This window comes from Caretta caretta, chromosome 3 (assembly GCF_965140235.1).
Source record: "Caretta caretta isolate rCarCar2 chromosome 3, rCarCar1.hap1, whole genome shotgun sequence".
NCBI classification, from domain to species: Eukaryota; Metazoa; Chordata; order Testudines; family Cheloniidae; genus Caretta; species Caretta caretta.
In genome coordinates, this window is record NC_134208.1 from 6,337,665 (window position 1) to 6,354,405 (window position 16,741).

General features: G+C 55.3%; 1 protein-coding gene across 6 annotated transcripts in view; it reads right to left on the reverse strand.

Annotated features, from left to right (window-relative positions):
- Positions 1–16,741, reverse strand: part of PTK2B (protein tyrosine kinase 2 beta) — a 113,765-nt gene that overhangs the window by 33,016 nt on the left and 64,008 nt on the right. For all 6 annotated transcript variants that reach the window (XM_048845875.2, XM_048845874.2, XM_048845871.2 and 3 more), the window contains exons 3-5: positions 3,940–4,118; positions 3,546–3,633; positions 1,500–1,579 (exon numbers count right to left, since the gene is read on the reverse strand). In XM_048845875.2, the coding sequence (XP_048701832.1) occupies positions 1,500–1,579; positions 3,546–3,633; positions 3,940–4,118 (347 nt within the window). The remainder of the gene's footprint in view (positions 1–1,499; positions 1,580–3,545; positions 3,634–3,939; positions 4,119–16,741) is intronic.

Sequence of the window (16,741 nt, forward strand, 5' to 3'; positions counted from 1 at the left end):
CACAGATTTGGAGAGCTTTATACTCCAGGTCTGGATCTAAATTTGCAAATAGCCCCTGGGCTAAATTCTGCTGTGAATTAGACATGCGACGTTCCCACTGAAACTGGGCACAACGTGGCTCCCTGTCTGCATAACGGGCAGGACCCAAACAATCGCAAGCTTTTGGGGTGTCTGGTTCTGGATTGAGCCCAGCTGGCCTATGGAGAGTGACAGGCAGAAAAGCAGGTGGCTCTGGGGTTCTTCCCCCATCTGTGACTGTCAGCTCAAACGTGCTCAGCTCCAGGCTTTTGCTAACCACCAGCCATGGCAGTTCGAGTCCAGCTGGGTTCCTCCTGCCTCTTATCAGCAACAAACTCACTGCAGAACTCTGATGGATTTCCAGAGGCCTGGGCTTCGCCTGGCGGGCTGACGAGGCACGAGGAGTATAGAATCCGCCCAGCCCTATCCTAGCAAAAGCCCGGGCCAAATCCTCAGCTGGTGTAAATCAAGAAAGCCCCCACTGACTTGTAGCAGGAGTGTTTCCTCACCCTAGCAAGCAACGGCTGCCCCTCCCGACCCCCGCCGGCACTTCCCATGCGCCTGCATCTCACGGGGGGGCTGATGGCGACCGCATTCAAGCCTGCCGGGTGGCATACCAACCGTGCCACCACCACCCGCCTTGGCACTGCTCTCTGCCAACTACAGACGACTGTGGGCATGGAGAACAGAGGAGCCTCCTGGGGTTGAATCTCTCCGGTTATTGTTAGGGCTCGTCTAACGTCCTGCTGCTCAAGTCCATCTGGCCCGCCGGAGTGATTCAGCTGGAACGCATCCCCCCTCCCACCATATTATTCTAGCTGTAGGGCATGAGAGAGCCGTTCCCCAGCACCCCTGGGAGCCGTGGGGCACCAGAGCCCATAGCTCAGCTGCGCCAGTTTCTTCATCCTCATCTTTCCTCTCTTCTACCTCCTCCTGACACACCCGCCCCTCTTCGTGCAGTGCCATGGCACTGGCATCTGGCTTGAGCTTCCCAGCCCACCACATCCAAGGGGGATGGGACTCGCTCAAAAGAAGCTGCCCTCCCAGCCCAAACAAAACCTGGAACTTCTCCCCGGTCCCTTTGCTGGGGGCTTGCTCCAGGCAGCCCTTGTTTTGCTCCAGGTGAGCCTCTGGCTTGGGGCAAAGGGAGCCACAATAGGAAAACGCTATGCACTAAATGAGCCCTATTGTCCAAGGAGCTCCAAGCTGTTTACAAAGCGTGATCCCATTTTGCAGAGGGGGAAACTGAGGCACGGAGTGGGGAAATGGCTGGAAACAGTGAGCCGGTGGCAGAGACAGGATTCACCCCCTGGCAATCCCTGGCTCCTTGCCCTCCGCTGTTTTAACCACTAGCCAGCACTTCCTCCCACACTTCTCTGGATCCAGTTTGGGGCTGGGATGCATGTTTAAGAAGGGTTCTTTCCCCTGGCCCCCTGGGGACGGTCCCCTAGCGCTCCACGCCTGCTCTGCGAGGTACGTACCTGAGCTCCAGGCAGCCCAGCTGCAGGGCCATGCCCTCGCTCACCTTGCTGGCATACTGCTGCATGTAGCTGGCCCGGAGCTGCAAGGCCAGAAAGAGAGATCAGGAGGCCAGTCAGGTGTCCGGCATCCCCACAATCCCTCCTCGCCTCTCCCCTTTCCTGCAGCGATGGGGCTGCAGGCCCAAGTGTGAATGCCGCTGGGGCACGTGCAGGGCAAAGAGATTTACTTCAGCAACCGGAGCTGTTTGGTCTCCAGGCAAAACGATTGCCCTGGGGATTCATAGCTGCTAAGGCCTGAAGGGGGCATTCCGATCATTTCGCCCAGCGGTTCTCAAACCGTGGGTCAGGGCCCCATTTTAATGGGGTTGCCAGGGCCAGCGTTAGACTCGCTGGGACCTGGTGCTGCAGCCCGAGCGCCACACTCCCAGGGGGCTCGGGCTTTGAACCCCTGTCCCCCCGTCTGGGGCGGCTGGGCTCGGGCTCCAGCCCCTCCGCCCCCAGTTCGGGGCCTCTCTCCCCCCACGGAGGGCATCAGGGCTTGGGCTCTCCCCCCGCCCCTCCTCACACCCAGCTCGGGCTCCTCTCCCCCGACCCAGGGCATCGGGGCTTGGGCTCTCCCCCCGCCTCCGGGGTCATGTCATTGTGACGAAGTGGGACTGTTCTTAATGTTTCCTCTGAATAGTGTGGGGGTGCCTCAGTTTCCCCTAGGCAGTTCTTAAGTATCTAGGGGGTGGAGTAAGGGTGTATGATCATTGCAGAGCCCTAGAGGGCAGGTGTGTGCAGGAGTCTGGACACAGAGAATGGCCGACACCCTGTTTCCTGGCAACTGATGGCCTGGGCCCTTCCCCCCCTGCAAGGTGAGAGCTGAAGGGTTGGAGAACAAAGGAATCAGGTGACCACCTGGCCCGGGAAAGGAACAAAGCCCAGAGGAGGAGGGGCTGGAGGGGGTTTTCAGTTTGGGGCTGGCTGGGACATGGAGTGAAGTGCAGACGTGGTTGTCTGGCTCACTGCCCCCCAAAATGGACCCAGCTGAGGGGTCCCGTTCTCTGCACCTGCAAGCTCTGTTTTAGACCATGTTCCTGTCGTCTAATAAACCTTCTGTTTTACTGGCTGGCTGAGAGTCACGTCTGACTGCGAAGTTGGGGTGCAGGACCCTCTGGCTTCCCCAGGAGCCCCGCCTGAGCGGACTCGCTGTGGGAAGCGCACGGAGGGGCAGAGGATGCTGAATGCTCCGAGGTCAGACCCAGGAAGGTGGAAGCTGTGTGAGCTGCGTGTCCTGAAGACAGGCTGCTCACAGAAAGGCGACTGCCCCAGAGTCCTGACTGGCTTCATGGGGAGCAGTTCCAGAGCATCGCCCAGGGACTCCGTGACAGTCATAATTTCATTGTCCGAAAGGGGTCCCGGTGCAATGACATTTGAGGAGCACTGGTCTGGCCTCCCGCAGAAGACAGGGCATAGAGCCTCGCTCAGCGATTCCTGCCGGTCGTCCATAGCTTTTGGTTGAGCTATGGTGGAGATTTAAGAAAGAGACAGCTGGTCTTGACTTAAAAGCCACCAGGGATGGAGACGCCACCCCGTCCCTAGTAAGTGGGTCCAGTGGTTAATGACTCTCCCTGGTCAAACAGGTGCTTTAGTTCTAGTCTGAATTTCTCTAGCTTTAGCGTCCACCCCTTGAGCTCATTCTGCACTGAGATGAGAGAGTGGCCGACCCCTGAAGCTCACGTCTTCAGACACGTCCCCACTCTAACCATCGCTGCTGCTGGTCAACCACACCCGCACGGGGACTGCTGGCCAGGTCTGGGTGCCCGCAGTTCCCAGCGACTTCTTTGGAATTTGTAGGTGCTCAGAACCTTTTTCAATCAGGCCCCGGTGTGGTGAGAGCAAGAAAGGGAGAGAGATTCCCGGGAGACGTGTGAATCCAGGGGGATCACGGGTGCGTGCGGACGGGAGCCAAATTCAACACTGGTGCAAGAGGGCACATTGCTGCAGGAGTCGGCGGAGTCGGGCCCACTCATGCCCCAGAGAGCGTGTTGCAAATACTCTGACCTGCTGGTAGAAGTACAGTAAGGTGGTCCTGTCCTCTAGGAAGCACTTCATGTAGTCCTCAGGTAGGTAGCGGATTTGGAGGTCGTACCTTCAAGAAAACAATAAGGCAGCTATTTGGGGTGTCCGCTCTTCCGAGGAAGGGTCTTTCTTTCTGCAACGCGCCGAGCCCCGACAGCTACCACAGCCCTGCCCTGCCGACGCCCCTCGCCCCTGCTGCCCCACTCCGCAATGTGCCCGAGTGGAGACTCAGCTGAGACCCCCGGATCCAGGTGTGACGGGTCCGTGCGGACCCGACAGCCCCCGACTGTCCTCCCGCCATGGCGACCGGCCGCGCCTGCCCATTACGCAGGGCGATCTCTGGTCCTAAAGACGGGTGCGCGGGGTCTCCCCGTACCTCCACTCGGCCTCCAGATGCAGGCACTCGTACTTGTCCTGCACCTCGCCCACCGTCAGGTCCGGGTGCAGCCAGTGGATCTCGTCGGACTTCACATGCTTGAGCCGCAGGCCGTAGCAATCGGCCAGCCGGATGTCAGGCCCGATCCTGCCGCTCAGCAGGATGGAGTGGATGACCTCCTGCAATCGGGGGAGGGGAGATGGAGTGAGAGTGAGAACACAGACGCCCCTTCCCCCGTGGCATTACCCCTTCCCCCAGCACAAGCTGTACCTTGGCAGGGACATCCTGGAGTGCTGGGCTTCCCAGTGCATCTCCCGTATTAGATTCTCATGCTCTCTGGAGCAGGAGCTGCCTGTAGTCTGTGTCTTGTGCTGGGCCAGGGCCAGAGGTGCTGGAACTGGGGGTGCTGGGGATGCAGCAGCACCCCTGGCTTGAAGAGGTTTCCATCTTATGCAGGGTTTACAGTTTGGTTCAATGGCTCTGGGCACCCCCAGTCTACACACTGTTCCAGCACGCCAGGGCATGCGATAAGCACCAAGAAAAACCATCAGTGTCATTTGAACTATTCCCACTAGAGGGTGCTGTGACACAGGCTTTCAGACTGGCTACGACCCCACGGCCACCAGACACACTGGCCCTGGGGCGCACAGCCAGCTTTCATTTCAGGGGGTTTACAAAGCTGCGGTGTGATAACAGGCCGTACTTTTAACTAAATACAACAGGCCTGATACTGAGCTGGTGTCAACTGCTGTTGCCCCGGAAGATCTAGCCCAGCACCTGAAAATCTGGCCCAGGGACGGGAGGTTAAGGAATTAATTTGTTTCAAATGCTGCTGTTTTTCCTGTTAAAACTGACATACCCCCTCTGCCCCAAAACTGAAATCAGAACATGAATGTTTGCAATATAAGCCAGCAAGACTTTGTAGTGAAACAATGTTCTTTGGGTGCAACAATGTATTGAAAGAAAGAAAGAAAGAAAGAAAGAAAGAAAGAAAGAAAGAAAGAAAGAAAGAAAGAGCCGTACACGAGGTTTTTAGTGGTTGAGTTGTTTGCACAGTTGGCGTCATGCCATACTAGCTTGTTTAGGTACAGACCGGCTATAAACTCTTCTGTTCAGGGTTACACTGCAGACATCTTTTGTTTTAAGTTTATCACTTGAACCTTGGAAAATCAACAGAAATCGGTTTGCAGCTAAATAAAGGACATTTTCCATTTTTTCTTTTTCTTGCTTGGCTTAAGGTACAACGGGGCCAGATCCTCACTGGTGTCAGTCAGTAGCACTCTGTTGACTTCAGTGGAGTCTTGCCAGTTGATGCCAGCTATCTCTGTGAATGCCACCTGCCTGGCCTGCCCCTTTCATCAGATCAGCAGCCTGGCTGCTGTGACCTTCCCCCTGGAAAGCTGTTACCGGCTCTGCACTTCTGGCCTCCTTGGACTCCTCCTTCGAGCCCCCACTGTGAGGCTTGATAGGAACAGGAGCACACACAGCAGGAAGAACTAGGCCAAGAAATGCTTCTGCTGTCACTAATTTTAGCAGCTTCCTGGCCATGCAGAGTTACCCACTTCTGCCATAACAGTGAGGGACTTGGCTGAGATATACAACACAAGCCTTAACCACTCCTGGTCATTGAAGATTCCCACACACCCTTCTGCAAGAAGAGGAGTATTAACCCTAGTGCTTTGGCCAAATGCAAGCTCAAGTAATTAAATCCTGCCTAACTCATCCCCACCCACTTTGATATGGTAACATTCTTCCCCTTCCACTCTTTCGTCACTGTGTCCTGTTAGCTGCCGCGTTCTGCCCCAGAGGTGGCTGCCTGTCAGTGCTGGGGGAAGCAAACCCCAGAGGCTGTATGTAGTTTGTAAATCCGTTCGGCGATCATCAGGAGACAGAAGGCAGGTTATGGGCCAGGTTCATCCCTGCTGTAACTGGACTCAAGTCAATGGCTCTACACCTGAGGTGAATTCATCTCCATATGCGGAAGGTGGGCGTTGTTATCCCAACATGTTGGTCAACGATCCAAAGGCAGCTTTTGAACGTTAACCCTAATTCACAGTTTCCTGTCTTAGTAGTGTCCATTTATTTGCAAAACTACAATGGCTTTCCTAGCTTGGGGGCCACCAACTGGTCCTTTCAACCTTCGCCTCACCTAGGCAGCCCTTTCCCCACGTAACGCCTTCCGGGGCCGTGGGTGAGCGCAGAGCCCGCGACACTGACGAGAAAATACAGAACTACCCTGCGCCAGGAATGATAGCACACCCATTCTCCACGGACCTCCTGCCACGAACGTGTACGAGCTGCCTCTTTAAAGCACAGTGCGCAGCTAAGAACTAACCGCTGCACCTGGAGGCCCCAGCGGAGATCAGGGAGCCATTGTGCAAGGTGCGGTACAGACAACATATTAAGAGACCATTCATTTCCCCTACAGCTTTCAATCCATACAAGGTGGGAGAAAGGAACTGTTCTCCTACTTCTACGGATGAGGAGCTGAGGCTGAAGGAGACGACGGGAGGGACGTGCAGTAAGTCTTCGATAGCTCCGGGAATCGAACCGAGAGCTATCGAAGCTCAGCACCATGCCACAAAGCTGTCCTTCCTCTCCACGTGATGAGCCAATGAAGGGCCAGCAGCCTGAGACTCTCTAACCACTCTCCTATTGAGCCCAGAACCAAGAAGCCAACCTGCGAGCTAGCCAGTCCCTCCCATAGCAGGCCCTTGTCTACCACTAGAAATGCACAAGTTGCAGATCTCCCCGGGCTTAGAACATAAGAACAGCCATACTGGGTCAGACCAAAGGTCCATCCAGCCCAGTATCCTGTCTTTGGACAGTGGCCAATACCAGGTGCCCCGCAGAGGGAGTGAACCTAACAGGTAATGATCAAGTGATCTCTCTCCTGTCATCCATCTCCACCCTCTGACAAACAGAGGCTAGGGACACCATTCCTTACCCATCCTGGCTAATAGCCATTAATGGACTTAGCCTCCATGAATTTATCCAGTTCTCTTTTAAACCCTGTTATAGTCCTAGCTTTCACCACCTCCTCAGGCAAGGAGTTCCACAGGTTGACTTGTGCGCTGTGTGAAGAAGAACTTCCTTTTATTTGTTTTAAACCTGCTGCCCATTAACTTAATTTGGTGGACCCTAGTTCTTATATTATGGGAACAAGTAAATAACTTTTCCTTATTCACTTTCTCTACACCATTCATGATTTTATAGACCTCTATCATATCCCCCCCTTAGTCTCCTCTTTTCCAAGCTGAAAAGTCCTAGCCTCTTTAATCTCGCCTCACATGGGACCCGTTCCAAACCCCTCATCATTTTAGTTGCCTTCTCTGAACCTTTTTGAATGCCAGTATATCCTTTTTGAGATGAAGAGACCACATCTGTACACCGTATTCAAGATGTGGGTGTACCATGGATTTATATAAAGGCAATAAGATATTCTCTGTCTTACTCTCTATCCCATTTTTAATTATTCCTAACATCCTGTTCGCTTTTTTGACTGCCACTGCACGCTGCGTGGACGTCTTCAGAGAACTATCCACGATGACTCCAAGATCTCTTTCATAGAATCATAGAATATCAGGGTTGGAAGGGACCCCAGAAGGTCATCTAGTCCAACCCCCTGCTCGAAGCAGGACCAATTCCCAGTTAAATCATCCCAGCCAGGGCTTTGTCAAGCCTGACCTTAAAAACCTTTAAGGAAGGAGATTCTACCACCTCCCTAGGTAACGCATTCCAGTGTTTCACCACCCTCTTAGTGAAAAAGTTTTTCCTAATATCCAATCTAAACCTCCCTCACTGCAACTTGAGACCATTACTCCTCGTTCTGTCATCTGCTACCATTGAGAACAGTCTAGAGCCATCCTCTTTGGAACCCCCTTTCAGGTAGTTGAAAGCAGCTATCAAATCCCCCCTCATTCTTCTCTTCTGCAGGCTAAACAATCCCAGCTCCCTCAGCCTCTCCTCATAACTCATGTGTTCCAGACCCCTAATCATTTTTGTTGCCCTTCGCTGGACTCTCTCCAATTTATCCACATCCTTCTTGAAGTGTGGGGCCCAAAACTGGACACAGTACTCCAGATGAGGCCTCACCAATGTCGAATAGAGGGGAACGATCACGTCCCTCGATCTGCGGGCAATGCCCCTACTTATACATCCCAAAATGCCATTGGCCTTCTTGGCAACAAGGGCACACTGCTGACTCAGCTTCTCGTCCACTGTCACCCCTAGGTCCTTTTCCGCAGAACTGCTGCCTAGCCATTCGGTCCCTAGTCTGTAGCTGTGCATTGGGTTCTTCCGTCCTAAGTGCAGGACCCTGCACTTATCCTTATTGAACCTCATCAGATTTCTTTTGGCCCAATCCTCCAATTTGTCTAGGTCCTTCTGTATCCTATCCCTCCCCTCCAGCATATCTACCACTCCTCCCAGTTTAGTATCATCTGCAAATTTGCTGAGAGTGCAATCCACACCATCCTCCAGATCATTTATGAAAATATTGAACAAAACCGGCCCCAGGACCGACCCTTGGGGCACTCCACTTGATACCGGCTGCCAACTAGACATGGAGCCATTGATCACTACCCGTTGAGCCCGACAATCTAGCCAGCTTTCTACCCACCTTATAGTGCATTCATCCAGCCCATACTTCCTTAACTTGCTGACAAGTGGGGTACTTTGCATTTGTCCTTACTGAATTTCATCCTATTTACTTCACACCATTTCTCCAGTTTGTCCAGATCATTCTAAATACTGATCCTGTCCTCCAAAGCGCTTGCAACCCCTCCCAGCTTGGTATGGTCCGCAAACTTTATAAGTGTACTCCCTATGCCATTATCTAAATCATTGATGAAGATATGAAGAATTGGACGTGGGGCAGATCTCTGGGGGACCCCACTGGCTAGGCCCTTCCAGCTCGATTGTGAGCCATTGCTAACTACTGTCTGAGTACGGTTTTCCGGCCAGCTGTGCACCCACTGTGTAGCAGCTTTGTCTAGGCTGTTTCCTAGTTTGGTTATGAGGTCATGTGAGACAGTATCAAAAGCCTTACCGTGGACCTCACAGTGGACCACAAGCTAAATATGAATCAACAGTGTAACGCTGTTGCAAAAAAAGCAAACATCCTTCTGGGATGTATTAGCAGAGTGTTGTAAGTAAGACACAAGTAGTAATTCTTCCGCTCTACTTCACACTGATTAGGCCTCAACTCGCGTACTGTGTCCATTTCTCTGGGCACCACATTTCCGGAAAGATGTGGACAAATTGGAGAAAGTCCAGAGAAGAGCAACAAAAATGATTAAAGGTCTAGAAAACAGGGCCTACCAGGAAAGATTGAAAAACCTGGGTTTGTTTAGTCCGGAGAAGAGAAGACTGAGAGGGGACACGATAATAGTCTTAAAGTACATAAAAAGTTGTTATAAAGAGGAGAGAGGAAAATTGTTCTCCTTAGCCACTGAGGGCAGGACAGGAAGCAATGAGCTTAAATTGCAGCAGGGGCATTGGGAAAAACTTGCGAACTGTCAGGGTGGTTAAGAACTGGAACAAATTACCCAGGCAGGTGGCGGAATCTCTGTCACTGGAAGTTTTTAAGAACAGCTCAGACAAACTCCTGCCAGGGATGGTCTAGATCAGTGTTTCTTCGCCTTCTTGTGCCGGGCACCCTCTTGGGACTTAAAAAGAAATTGCAACCCCCTACTTTAAGCTTGTGCTTGGACTTCAGCTCCTGGTAGCTCAGGGCCAACACTGGTTGCCAACACTCCAGGACTCTCCTGTAGTCTCTAGGAATTAAAGATTAGAATCATAGAATCATAGAATATCAGGGTTGGAAGGGACCCCAGAAGGTCATCTAGTCCAACCCCCTGCTCGAAGCAGGACCAATTCCCAGTTAAATCATCCCAGCCAGGGCTTTGTCAAGCCTGACCTTAAAAACCTCTAAGGAAGGAGATTCTACCACCTCCCTAGGTAACGCATTCCAGTGTTTCACCACCCTCTTAGTGAAAAAGTTTTTCCTAATATCCAATCTAAACCTCCTCCACTGCAACTTGAGACCATTACTCCTCGTTCTGTCATCTGCTACCATTGAGAACAGTCTAGAGCCATCCTCTCTGGAACCACCTCTCAGGTAGTTGAAAGCAGCTATCAAATCCCCCCTCATTCTTCTCTTCTGCAGACTTAATCTTTAATGAAAGATTACGTGGTGTGATGAAGCCTCCAGGAATCTCCCCGCCACCCGGAGCCGAGGTAAGTAAATTAGCTTCACGGGGCCCCTGGGCAATTGCCCTGCTTGCCACCCCCTAACGCTGGCCCTGCACTTGTGACCCCACTAAACCTGACCTATGACCCTTCCCGAAGAGAGGGGGGGTCACAACCCATAGGTTGAGAAACACTGGTCTAGATTTCAGAGTAGCAGCCGTGTTAGTCTGTATCTGCAAAAAGAAAAGGAGGACTTGTGTCACCTTAGAGACTAACAAATTTATTAGAGCATAAAGCTTTCGTGAGCTACAGCCCACTTCATCGGATGCATGGTCTAGATAATACTGAGTCCTGTCTCAGAGCAGGGGACTGGACTAGATGACCTCTCGAGATCCCTTCCCGTCCTACGATAATACCTCGCTCTGATATAACACTTTTCATCTAGAGAGCTCAGAGTGCTCTACGAGGAGGTCAGTGTTATTGAACGGGAGGTAAAGCGATTGTCTAAGGTCACCCAGCAGCCTGGGGGCAAAGCTGGAACGAGAACCCAGGTGTCCTAAGGCCCATGCCAGCACACTATCCACTAAACCACACTGTTCCCCGAGCGCCCCTCTCCTCGTGTGTCCGTCCTCTTCTTCATTCCATGGCAACATTCGTCTGCAGTCCCATGGCTGAAATCTGCTGCTCTCGGGCAGGGTGGTAGATGAGGGGAATGTCAACGGGCTACAAAGCCTGACAGCGCTGGAGCCCATCCTGCCCAGGGAGGCCCCAAAAGCCCTGTGGCCTGCATGAGATGAACAGGCGGCTTTAATGCAGATCCCACCAGACAGGTGTCGGCATCGCAACTGAGCACAGGGGATGGCTGGCCATACTCCCCAGCCCCCGGCCCCGTTCCCGGACAAGGAGCCTGACACGGAAGGGTAAGCACAGACGCCACGGTCGCTGAGTGAAACGGGGTCACCCCGCTTCTGGGGGGTTTCCTGCTGTCTTCTTCTTGACTTGCAGCCGAGCCATGGCAGCAGCAGCCGGAGTTCAAAGCTGCGTGCCAGCCACCCAGAGCCTGGTGCGTTACAGGAGGGACGCAGCGCGCTGCAATGGGACCCGTGGCACGGAATCCGCAATGCAGTTGCATCGAATTGGGAATCCAGCTGCAGTGCCGCCTGGGCATATATTCCACAAGCCCCAGCTCCGCTCCTGGAAGCGGTGCATCCTGGGAGGTTTCGCAAGGCCTCTGGCCTGCTCTGGGAGCATCCACGCATTCACACTGGCACTAAACCAGTTCAGACCGAACCTCTTCTGCCCTATCAGCTTATTTAAGGCCGTCTGGTTTAACCGGTTCTTACAGCACGCTTGAAGTGGCTAAAAAGTGGTGCTGCAAACAGAGACAGGGCCTGAGTGGCCGAGAAAGTCGAGCGAGGGCGGGAAACGCATCGAACCCCTCAGTGACACTGCCGTGCCCACGAGGCTGGCTCCCCGGCTTTCCCTCACACTCCCAGCCCCCCGGGAAAGCTGCCTGACAGGTCGGAACACAGAGTCAAAGCCAGCTGACACTCAGTCCGTCCTCCTTAAAGGGGACGTGCAGCCAAGGAGAGAGAGGACGGAGGTCAGCTAAAGGGCACAGGTGAAATCCCGGCCCCACTGAGGTCAATGGCAAGCCCCATGGAACGCAACAGGGGCCGGGATCCCACCCCAGCAATTCTCCTCATGCGATCTGCCTGCCTTCTCCCTGTTACCAGGGGGACCACATCTTTCCTCGCCTTAAACTACTGAAACCAGGAATCCTTGCTTGTTTTTGTAACTTCCCCACCCTCATTATCTAGCACCAGCCCAGCACCCCCGGAGACATGTCACTAGCCCCTGTGTTACAGGGGGGGAACCCATGGACTGGGAATCTATGGGAGAGCCAAGAGCAGAAGTCACATCTCTCCACTCCCAGGCCAGCACCTTCAACACAAGTGCAACCTCCCTCTGTCCCTTCGGCCTCCCTCTCTGCATGAGAGCCTTCTCCTAGGCAGCTCCGGCCATCAGACGCAGCCTCGCTGTATCTCCAGGCCTCTCCCTGTCTTTTCAAAGCTCAGGCCAAAGCCTCTCTTCTCCCCTTGGCTCAGGTCTCTCGACGGATCGGCTTCGGCTCTGCCTCAAGGAAGCACAACTGAAATCGGGGCTAGAAGGCTCGGCAACCTCCTCCAGGCTCTTTTGTGCCCTGCCTGAAAGGAAGACGTCCCACGAAACACGGTCTGATCCTGAGACATGCTGAGCCCTTCTTGCTCCCGCTGCAGCTGGCAGGGAGCAGAGGGAGCTCCGCACCCAGCAGGATCCGACCCTCGGGCTGTTCCGCCTTGCATCACAAAGAAGAAACCACAAACCTGGACAGAAAGGGTCGGTAGTTTCATAACCGCGGAGGGACAGCAAAAAGGAAATCCAGGGTGCAGACAGAGCGGGCTCAGAAGCCCTCACTCTCCACTAAGATTTTTATTCTTCACAGAGGTGATAAAATAGTAACAATCCACCCGCCCACACACACACAGATCCTTGAATATTTTGCAAATAATTTGCTTTGTTGGGATTCATAGGGTCACAGGATTCAGCATTCACTTGTGTTCCAACAACGGCCGCCCGAGGAATGGGTGGAAATGCCTGCAAATCCCTAAGGAACCATACATTTTAGCCCATGTGAGGATTTGTCCCCAAATCTCCACCAGAAGCCTGGTCTTCTCTAGGCAATGCTGTCCCGGTTATAAAGCTTACGTTGTCCAATCAGGGAGCATGAACAATACCAGCTGACTTGGATGACCAATCACACAACAGAAATGGCAAACAGCATGTAGTCCTGGGGTGAATTTCAACCCTGTGCAAAGGGGGACAGCACAAAACTGAACACCCTTGTCCCGCCCCCTGCCCCACCCCTAATCTGAGACCCCGCCCCCGCTCACTCCATCCTCCCCTTTCTCTGTCACTTGCTCATTTTTACCAGGGGTGCGGGAGTGGGGGAGGGCTCCAGCTGGGGGTGTGGGTTCTGGGATGGGGCCAGAAATGAGGAGTTCAGAGTGCAGGAGGGGGCTCCGGGCTGAGGCAGTGGGTTGGGATGTGAGAGGGGGGTGAGGGCTCTGGCTGGGGGTGCAGGTTCTGATGTGGGGCTGGGGATGAAGGATTTGGGATACAGGAGGGAGCTCAGGGCTGTGGCTCAGGGGTTCGGAGTGCGGGAGGGGGCTCTGGGCTGGGGCAAGGAGTTGAGGTGTGGTGGAGTAAGGGCTCTGCATGGGAGTGCAGACTCTGGGGTGGGGCTGGGGATGGGGGGGTTTGGAGTGCAGGAAGGGTTCTGGGACCGAGGGGTTTGGAGGGCGGGAGGGGGATCAGGGCTGGAGCTAGGGGCTGGGGTGCAGGTGGTGAGGGCTCCGGCTGGGGATATGGGCTCTGGGGTGGGGCTGGGGATAAGGGGTTTGAGGTGTAAGAGGGTGCTCTGGGCTGGGACTGAGGGCGGGAGGGGAATCAGGGCTGGGGCAGGGGGTGGGGCCCAGGAGGAGGTCAGAGGTGCAGGCTCTGGGCAGCGCTTACCTCAAGCAGCTCCCGGAAGCAGTGGCATGTCCCCCCTCCGGCTCCTATGCAGAGGCGCGGCCAGGTGGCTCTGCATGCTGCCCCATCCGCAGGCGCCACCCCTGCAGCTCCCATTGGCCATGGTTCCCAGCCAATGGGAGCTGTGAGGGTGGCGCTTGAGTTAGGGGCAATGTATGCATAGGAGCCAGAGGGGGGCACATGCTGGCTGCTTCCCGGGAGCCACGCGGCACGGAGGCTAGCAGGGAGCCTGCCAGCCCCACTACGCAGTGCCGCCAACCAGACAGTCAACGGCCCGGTCAGCAGTGCTGACTGGAGCTGCCACGATTCCTTTTCAATCGGGTGTCGAAAACCGGACACCTGGTCATCCTAGTGCTGGGGGAAGTTTCACCCTCTGGGTGCTGGGCTCTGACTCAGATTTGAGCCCAAGCCCCCTTGGTGTCCACCCACAAATCAGCAAGCACTCAGGAGCCAGATCCTCAGACTCTGCTACTGGACAAGGTTCAGAGCCTGAGTCCCGCTGCGACTCGGGTCCAAGACTTGGCATTTTGCAGTGTGGACACAACTCAAGCTGCAGAGCCAAGTCAGAAGGTCAGTGTAGCGCGGTGTGGACACGTTAGCATGGCTGTGAGACTGGGGCAGGAGTGCCGGAACCTCGGTAGAAGTGCGGGGGCCATGGGGCCCCACACCTCTCCAGGGCCCTGACCCCCTACTTCTCCTCTTCCCCCACAGCCAGGCCGGAAGCCAGAGCCGGGCCGTTGTAAGAGCCACCCAGGGAGCCGGAGCCACTGTGGGGATCCCTGGACCCTCCATCTGAGCTGAGCAGGAGGCCAGGATACCCAAAAACAGTCCCCAGCCCATGTCCCTGCCCCCCGGGGCAAGCTGACCAGGGCAGGTGGAGGGTTCTGGTCTCCCCACAGTGGTCCGGGCTCCCAGGGCAGCTCTTACCATGGCCTAGGCGGGGCCTCGGGAGGGGGGAGGAGGGGCAGGGACGGGGCCACAGAGAGGAGCAGGGACTTGCAGCAATGGAGGGGCCTAAGGCCCACCTCAGTCCCCGCACGGGGAAGAGGCTGTCACCACCGGCAGGGGCTGTGCTTCGCGGCGGGGGAGCTGATCACCTCCCCCGCCACAAAGCTTAGCCCCTGCCGGCGTTGCTCCACACCAGCCCGGGGCTTGCAGTCTGGGGGGGGGGGGGCAACGCAGCCCCCTTCCCCCCAAACTACGCCCATGCTAAAAAGTGGGGAGGCCACGGCCCCCCTGGACCGAGGTCCAGCAATTGTAAGCCCAGGCAGTGTGGACGCTCGAGGGTGGCCTGGGAAACACCCGATCCACCAGCCCAGGTTTACAGTGCGGTGCAAACATACCCTCAGTGAACGGTTCACCAACAACCCCCGGCCTCGGAAGGACTCGGCCGAGCTACCTGGTGGATCCTGATGAAGGATGAAAATCCAGCGGCCTAGTTCCCCTCCCGCGCCGGCTTGGGGACACTGGAGCCACTGCTGCATCTCAGGGGTGTGGGCAGAGAATCCAGTCTCGGATCAGCTCACGAGCCACCGACAGAGCACTCAGCAGTGTGACAGCTCAGACTCCCTGTCCCCCAGCAGCCGGGCCATCTGCGGAGATTTTCCTCTGTTTCTCTCCGTCCCCCCGATGTTTTCATTTGAAGGCGCCTTTTCCCCAGTCCCCCCGGCTCGCTGTGGCAGCAGATCCTCCGTCTTCCAGGGCAAGCACAGCAGCCGCTGCGTATCTGTTCCCCAGTCCGTCGTGTACTCCGCCCCAGCCCCTTCCAACAGCGCTCAGGTCCCTTGATTCAACACATCCTGCTGCTTTCTGGCTTACTACATTTCTCCCAGCCAGTCTCCCAGGTCTGCATCCTCTCCCCGTGTAGGACGCCAGAGCTCAGTGCGCAGGCTGCTGGCCCGAGAAGTGGCCTGGGAATCAGGTCTCCCGGGGCCTATCCCAAGAGCAGGGAGGCAGCAGGACTGGGGATTAGAGTGACAGGCTGAAGGTCAGGACACCTAAGGTGTAACCACAACTTGTTGCCTTGTCGTTAAAACACAGGACCGTGCCCCAAGACTCCCGGGGTCCACAGCCAGCTGTGTTAATCTCTCGCGGGGAACTTCTTTGTCTAGCCACCGACAGCCCTGGAGAATGTCTTTTTCCTCCCACGTCTCAGAATCTCTGCCCTTTCCTGCAGGATGAGGACCGAGCTGTGGGTTGGTCACCTCTAGATGAGATAGTTGCGAGGTGCTGCCCAGGGGCTGACCCAGATGGTGCCCCCTGGAAGCATATCACATTGCAGCCCCTCTGCTAAGCAGGGGATGTTTCCCCAGTGCTTCCTGATCTTCACCACCAACCACGCCAGTTCAAAGATCAAGTCAATGGCCCAGCCCTCCTCTACAAACACCTAAACAGGTCAGGAGTCATCTCTCTCTACACCCTGTGTGGCCAGGCTGCTGCCCCCAGGGCACCCCCTCATGGCCAGGGATGGCTCTACAGCAGCTCTGCCTCAGTTTCCCTCCCAGGTGCTTTGCAATAATTGACATTAGGACCAGCACTCTTGCAATAAGATTCCCCTTTCATGGGGTCTTATTTATTCCGTACCTTATCAACTGCAGACTGTCTAGCCTCACAGTCCCAGCCCTTCATCTCACCGGGGCAGGAGTCCCACTGCCCTCCACCTGAGGTCTGAGGGTGCAGCCTCAGGCCAGCTTGTCTTCCCCTCCCTGGGCTGGGGGAGGTCAAAGGCCGCTTTCTTCCCTGCTGATCTCTCTCCTCTTGGGAGGAAAGAGACACATTAGGAGCCACCCTGGGTCCGGGGCTCATCCCTGCTGGCTGAGAGAGAGGGGAGCTCTACCTCACCCTCTACAATTCTTAAAGGGGCCAGACCACCCTGTTATACCCTGGCATTGCAGCTGCGATCAGTGGGGAACACCCAGACTGATGGGCTCCCCCTCATACGTGGGACGAGCCTCTCCCAGAGGGCAGGCAGAGTCTGAGTCTCGCTGCCTTCCAGGCTCATCTCCTGGGTCTCCGGGGCCCCAAGCTGGGTCTGCTC